The following is a 6,601-nucleotide window of genomic DNA, read 5'->3' on the forward strand; positions in this document are numbered from 1 at the left end:
TTTTTTTTTTTTTTTTTTTTTGGTTAGGATTATAGCTCTACTGTGGATGAGAGCTAAAGAGATTTCTGATAGTCCTAAAGATGGAGACTGCTTTTTTTCCCCCCAATATCTGACGTTTCTAGAATGTTTCATTTCCTCCACTTTTAAGAAAAAAAAAAAAAAAAAGATTAAATATATATATATTGTGAAGAGAATTAAATGTCTCACAGATTTCCATGTATTTAGGCACCTCTCAGTGTATGGGGAAGAAAAGTTCCCTTTCATTTCCCTTTCCCTTTGCAGCAGGGGAGGGAGCGCAATAGGAGGGAGCAGAAATCATTTCCAACCTGCACCCCCGTTGCAGCTCCCACTATTGCGGCTCCTTTTCTGCCTCCCTCAAGCACACACGCACTTTAGATTAGCAAAGTTAACCCTGGCTCTGCGCTGGAGAGGGAAGGGTTAATGAAACCGAGCTCTTTACGACCTCCAGGGTCAGACTCTTCCTATCTGCAATCTAAGGAATTAGGTAAGGAGGTTATAAGATTATAGTGAAAGGAGTTATAGGCCCTCGTAGCCTCACACCTGAACATATTGGTCTAATCCACTGGGATTCTTAAAAATCGCTTCAGCTATGGAAAACTGTTAATTAGGCTGTGTCTATCCCGAGGTTTCCTGTTGCATTAGTGATCCAGCAGAGCTGCCTGAACTCTGCAGGCTGACATGAAATGCAGTTAATGTGCCTGGATTTTCCCCCTGCACAACTCCCAACAGCAGCAGCCCCCGATTCCGGCAGAAAGCGGAGTTTGCATGAAATGCACCCCCGAAATGAACAAAAGTCTTAGTTTTTCTCCCCCTGCATCCATCCCCTTGTCCTGAGTGAGCGGCAGGTTATTTGCAGCTGTTTCTAACTTCACTGTTTGTTTACAGTAGCAAAATTAGCACTCGGAGGAGAAGTGAAAAGCTCTTTTCACATCAATTTTCCTCTCCGGTCCCCAGTTTYAGCGAGTTTCCCTCCCTCCCAGCGAGCAGCATCATTTAAACGGCGGCTCAAACTTTCGCCTGCGACTCGGCTCTCTGCGCTCACATCCCGTTTGTGCTGGAGGAAAACACCCGCAGAGAGGTAGCATTTGGATATGGCCCAAAAAACAGGGATTCGAGGCAAAAATAAATAAATAAGGAAAAAAATTCTCGAGTTTCCTTTAAAAAAGGCTATTTTAGTCCTGCTCCTKGTGCCTTTTGGCACGTTTAGCACGTTTCAGTGTCTCGGGAGAAGTTTTATTCCCTCTGCCCAGCACCCTCCGTGGAGCCTCTTACACCTGAGCCCCTCCCCAGCAACAGCTACGCACCCCAAAATACTTTTAAGCTCGGGCTGAACTTGCCCATTTTGTCATTTTCAGAAACGCCGCTTTTTGGTGCCACTTGCGGTCTCCCTCGAACGGCAGTAATCTGTAGATTACATATTACGAGGCTTGTCATTACATGGATAAAATGAGCGGTTAAACGCTAAAATCCATTTTACTCACCACATTTGCTTGGGGAGGGAGTTGGGGCGGTGGGGGGGAAGAGAGGGGAGAACAAATTTGGACGAGGAGCATTTGAAAGCCTCGCGTCAGAGGAGCATCTGCCCTCGCTGCTGGCGCTGGAGCCCTCCCTGCCTGCTGGACACTGGAGTCCCCTCAACTTGGTGTCAAAGCCAGGCGGCCGCTGCCCACGGCCGCTCCTTCCCCTCGCTCCCTTGTCTTTTGTCCCCATTTTTCCGTAGTGTCTCGGGCATTGCTCTACAAGGGAGGGTAGATTTTCCCCTGCCTCTCCTGTATCTCCTCCGTAGCGTTTCTAGCCCTCTCCTCGCCTGCTCTCCTCCCTGCTCGCCTCTTTCATGTGCGCTCCTGATTCCCCTCTAGCTGATGTGATTCTTTAGAAATGTGGATCTGATCCCGTCCCTACCTTCGCCGGCTCTGATTAGATATTATTTTTTCATTGGCTCTGCTACAATGGGTTCCTCCCTTTAATCTTTCGGTAGATTTTCCCCCTCCCGGTATAACCAAATCCATGAAATTCACAGCCTCTCTCTTTGACACGACTGGCTCGTCTAATCACTCCATATCGATTTCCCTAACTCTTTTCATCCAGCTGAAGACACATCTTAAAACACTCCAAGCCAGAGTGTGCTCTTTGCTTTATACACACTAATAAAATGATTTACCCTTCTCTCTCTGCTCTCCTCGCAGGAGAAAATCGTTCAAGTCCCGGCTATTTGTGTGTGATCAGTAAATATTTAGTGTGGCGACATCTTCAGCTCCTCTCCTGATCAATACGCAACCCAACAGGAGGTGGACTATTGTCCGGGAGTGGCTTGCTGAGATCTCCTTTAGATGGATGCTTTGCCCCCCATACAGAGTGCTAGGATTTATCCTCGAAGGTAACCCGCAAAGAGAGAAATCGAGCCTTTTAAAACGCCCGTTTCTAACCCATTTACTTTGACATTAACCCACCCACGCGAGGAAAGGTTTGTTCTCCTCTCTTTCCCATCTCGCCCTGATGATCTAAAATACAGCTAGAAAAATGAATATCCAGCSAGGCGGTGGCTCTGCTGCCCGGCGCCCCTCGGTCCCCTCTTCCCCGGCCCCTCGAGTTAAGCTCCGTCCTGTCTCTGCGATGCAAAATCACATTAAAAGGGACGATTTTCTCGCGGCTCCCTTCGCAGCATCCCTGGGGCTGAACGAAAGTACCCAGGACCTTGGGGCTACGAGCAACTTCTGCTGCTGCCCCTCGGAACACCCTGGAGATCTGCCTGAAACAGGCTCAGCCTGAGGCAGAACTGAGGGTTTTTTCTCTTTTTTTTTTTTTTTTTTGCCCTTTGTTTTTCAGTTTGCTTGTTTGTTTGTTCGTGGTTTTCTTTTATTTTTAACGATATAGAAAGTCCGTAGGAGAAAGAAAAGGAGCGGGAGAAGAGCGGAACCCGGCGCCGCGACTGCGCCCACGAGCGCGTCCCGGCGCGCGGCAGTTGCGGGGCGTGCGCGGGCGCTGCCTTCCCGGAGCCCTCAGCTCCCTCCCGGCAAAGCCCCTGCTTCCAAGAGGGAATTTCCCCTGGGACAACACCTGGAGCCAGGGGCGGCTCCGTCACGCGGGGCTGCGCGGCTGCGGAGCGCGGCACCGGGCTGCGCTCGGGCTGCGCGGGCGCGCAGCGGCTCTGTGCAGCCTGCGAATGTGCCCGGCTCTTCCCTGCATCCCCCGGGTGCGTTTTCGCCCACGGGCTGCTGCGTTTCCCCCTTGGGATGCGCGCTGCGCGCTCAGCGAGCGCGGGACTCGGGGCTATAGATGCGCAGCCGTTATACAAACCTATAGGCAGCTAAGTCCACCTGTTAACTTTGTTTAGAAASCACTTTCCCTAATGGCTTTTCGCTAACTTATTCAGCCCGTTACTCCAGTATAGGAGGCAATGGAGAGGAAAAATCCATATGAAAACCTGCTCCAACCTCTCTTCCGGAGGACACTTTACACACCTTGCCTCGACAGGGCTCCTATGGAGCGCTTATCTCTCGAATATATCTTTATACTAATGCATACTTAATTGGTCTGTCTTGACTGTCCATATAAAACAATTTAATTAGGGTGCTTTCTGCTTTGGAAAGAAAGGGGGAAAAATCTGCCCAGCATTTATTGTATTTAGCACCAATACAGGCAGAAAATGTTGCACAAGTTTTTGGTTGAAAGAGCACCTATGTGTCCATTGAAGGGCGTTGATCCGAAAAGACAGAGAGGACAAGTAAAATCGATTTGAAGCGACCCTCTCTGTCCCTTTCACACCATTCAGACACTCCATTCCTTCTAAGACAAAGACCCAGCGCCTTGGGAATGCTGGCAAGGGGGGAAAAAAAAAAGGAGAGAGAGGAAAAAAAAAGGGGGGCTTCAATCCTCCTAAGCAAAAGGGAAAGAGCTCTGAAATTCCTTCATATTGCTGTTATCTCCCCTGTTCCCCCTATTCCCCCTTGCAAAAAAAAAAAAAAAGAAAAAAGAAAAAAAAAGAAAAAAAGGATCAACTTCAGGATTTTCCTCAATTCGGCGCCTAACATTTGTGCAGAGAGGAATGTCCCTGGGAGGGAAGGGGTAATTACGGCTATTAGTGCGGCGAGCCCCGCGCAGCCCTGGTCACTCGCAGGCTTTTAGGGTTAAAATAGCCCTCACCTCTGACCCCTGCGGAGCGAAGTTGTAGCTATCGCCGCAAGTTGGGCCAAAGTTTCCCAATGCGGGGCTGTGCAAGCCCGGGAGGAGGGGGACACGGGCACTTCTGCCCGGAGTTGTTCTGGGTTTGGCTTAGAATCATGTTTAAGGCGCATTTCGCTGCTCCTCTTTCCAGCTAATACCTTTCTCTGAGCTGGGGGGGTCTGGAAATGCCCCTTTCCTGCTATCTTTCCTTTTGCTCTTCCCATTTACGTGCAATGTGGTAGTTGTTTCCACGCAGAAAACTATGGTGGAACTGAATTACTAGGGCACCCTGTCACCCATTGATCTAAAGAATAAACAGGGTGGGGGGCTCATCTSCTCAAGGCTTTGCTCACCACCACCACGACCTGTCCAGCTTTTCATAAATAAAATAAAATGAGTATTTGGGAGAGAAGAGAAAATCTCCCATTTGTCTCGCGCACCTTCCCGGCGCCCTCTTCGTTTAGGGGCTATTTTGGAGCGGGGCTGAGGTGTGGGGGTCACTAAGGGAGGCTGCAATCCTCCCTCCGGCGACCATAAAAAAGAATAAAATCCCTTCAGCCGGGCTCTGCCTCGTCTCCCGTGTACCAACGAGGCTTCACGGGAGTGCGAACTTGCGGAGCCCGCATTGATGGTCTTAACGAGCAGTTAAAAGATTTATCCCCGTGGCCGATCAATAGCGGCGGGGGGGCCCGGCCGGGCCGCCCTCCCCGCAGGCCGGGCCGCCCTCGCCGCCCGCCCGGCTCGGGGCGGCGAAGCCCCCATCGCAGTTTTCATTAGCCCAGTAAACACGCAATTAACATGCAGCGCCGCGGTCTAACTTAATTCCTGCGKCAAGGCAAGGGCGAGCGAGGGATGGAGGGGCCGGTCGGTGCCATTTGTCAAGGGTGACACGTTGCTCGCTATAAGAGACAGGGCTCCCCAGCAGCATCGCGAGCCCCCTGCGCTGTCACACGCACCACAAATGCAGCAGGAATCCGTTTGTTGGGGTGTATCCTCCTGCCAAAGGCGGGATAACGCATCCCGTTTTATCGCAAGCCCTCACTGGGGTCCCCTTGCCCCCCATCACAGAGAGAAGGGGCCGAGGAGCTGGTGTTTCCCCTGGTCACACATCGAGCCTCCTCCTCACCGTGTATTCTCTCTAAGAAACCACAAATAAACGTGCTTGCCATGCCTAAAAGTTGCCATGTTGGTGAAGAGGGGGGTGGGGGAAAAATCTCTCCAAGGGTTGCAATTAGCAACAAATGATTATTGCAACGGATTTTTTGGTAATGGAAAAATGTGGAGTTCCTCTTCCTAGCCGGGATCTCGGGGGCAGAGCGAGACAGAGGGGGAGAGAGAGGGAGAGAAGGAGAGGGAAGAGATCGCTCATTAGCTCGGATCCCTTCCCCACCCGCCGCAGCGGTTCCTGCGTTCCCTGCCGACCCTACACAGGACATTTTATTTTTTCCCCTTCGGTGCATGTGTTGATATTCAGCCTGTAGTTGTTTGCGGTTGGTGGTTTTCTCTTTTTGCTTTTTTTTTTTTTTTTTTTTCCTTTTTCTCCCTGCTGAGGAAAGGGGGAAAGAGTAGAGGAGCGCGGGGGGGTCACATCCATCTTACCCCTACCGTCATTAAATTAGCTTTTTCCTCCCTTATTATTATTTTTTTCCTCTTTCCAATTGGAAAGGTGGGTTGTGGTATTTCCTCCCCCCCTCCTAGTCTCTCCTTCCCAGCTCCAAACAAGGTGTAGCGAGACACTCTTCCTTCTAAGGAATGAAATGAGAGACAAGGATCACTCAAAGAGCCATCTCCTACCTTGGGCTGGGGGCTTTTTTCTTAAAGGCGAGGCGCACATTCCTCATCAGCTATGTACAACCCCCCCACTCCCCCCGAAATCCTGCCCGTGTAAAGTTAGAGTGTGTTGAGTGAGGGTGTTTTTTTTTTTTTTTTTTTTTTTTTCCTCCCTCTCTCCCAGGGCTGATCGCTAATAACACATCGAAAGCACTTCCCTTTAGCTTGTGGGAAATCTATTCCCTTCACCTTGCCTCCTTTTTCTTTCCCCCCCCAAGCCCCCCCTCGAAGGCTGTAACTTTACTTTTTTTTTTTTTTTTATCAGTTTGCACAATCGCTTAGATAAACACCAAGAAGGAGACTTCTCTTTAATTACCCAACGCACATCTTTCTGGGGGGCAAAACAGCGGTTTGATTATATATATCTATTTTTTTTTGTTGTTTGTTTGTTTCACCTGCCAAACTAAAGGAGAGGTAGAAAAAGGAAGATGCAAGCGATTTGGGACCTTGAACAAGGCAAATATGGTTTTGGTATGTTTACTCTTAAGTTTTTTTTCCTTCTTCTTTGACACTTTTATTATTTTTTTTCCGGGCAATGTGTTGTGATTCTCGTGTTTCTCTTTTTAAGGAAAACCAAAAAATCCAC

The 6,601-nt window shown here is 49.6% G+C and overlaps 1 protein-coding gene and 1 long non-coding RNA gene across 2 annotated transcripts in view; one reads left to right on the forward strand and one right to left on the reverse strand.

The window, feature by feature from the left end:
• LOC112948308 overlaps positions 1 to 6,601 on the reverse strand; it is a 15,721-nt gene that overhangs the window by 7,760 nt on the left and 1,360 nt on the right. The window lies entirely within an intron of this gene.
• The window catches only part of NR2F2 (nuclear receptor subfamily 2 group F member 2), a 10,337-nt gene continuing 10,147 nt past the window's right edge, over positions 6,412 to 6,601 (forward strand). The window contains exon 1 of the mRNA XM_026040557.1: positions 6,412 to 6,486. Coding sequence (XP_025896342.1) covers positions 6,444 to 6,486 — 43 coding nt within the window. The 5' untranslated portion in view covers positions 6,412 to 6,443. The remainder of the gene's footprint in view (positions 6,487 to 6,601) is intronic.

The sequence above is a fragment of the Nothoprocta perdicaria genome, unplaced genomic scaffold, assembly GCF_003342845.1.
Source record: "Nothoprocta perdicaria isolate Ctin4 unplaced genomic scaffold, notPer1 scaffold_26, whole genome shotgun sequence".
Classification (NCBI taxonomy): Eukaryota; Metazoa; Chordata; class Aves; order Tinamiformes; family Tinamidae; genus Nothoprocta; species Nothoprocta perdicaria.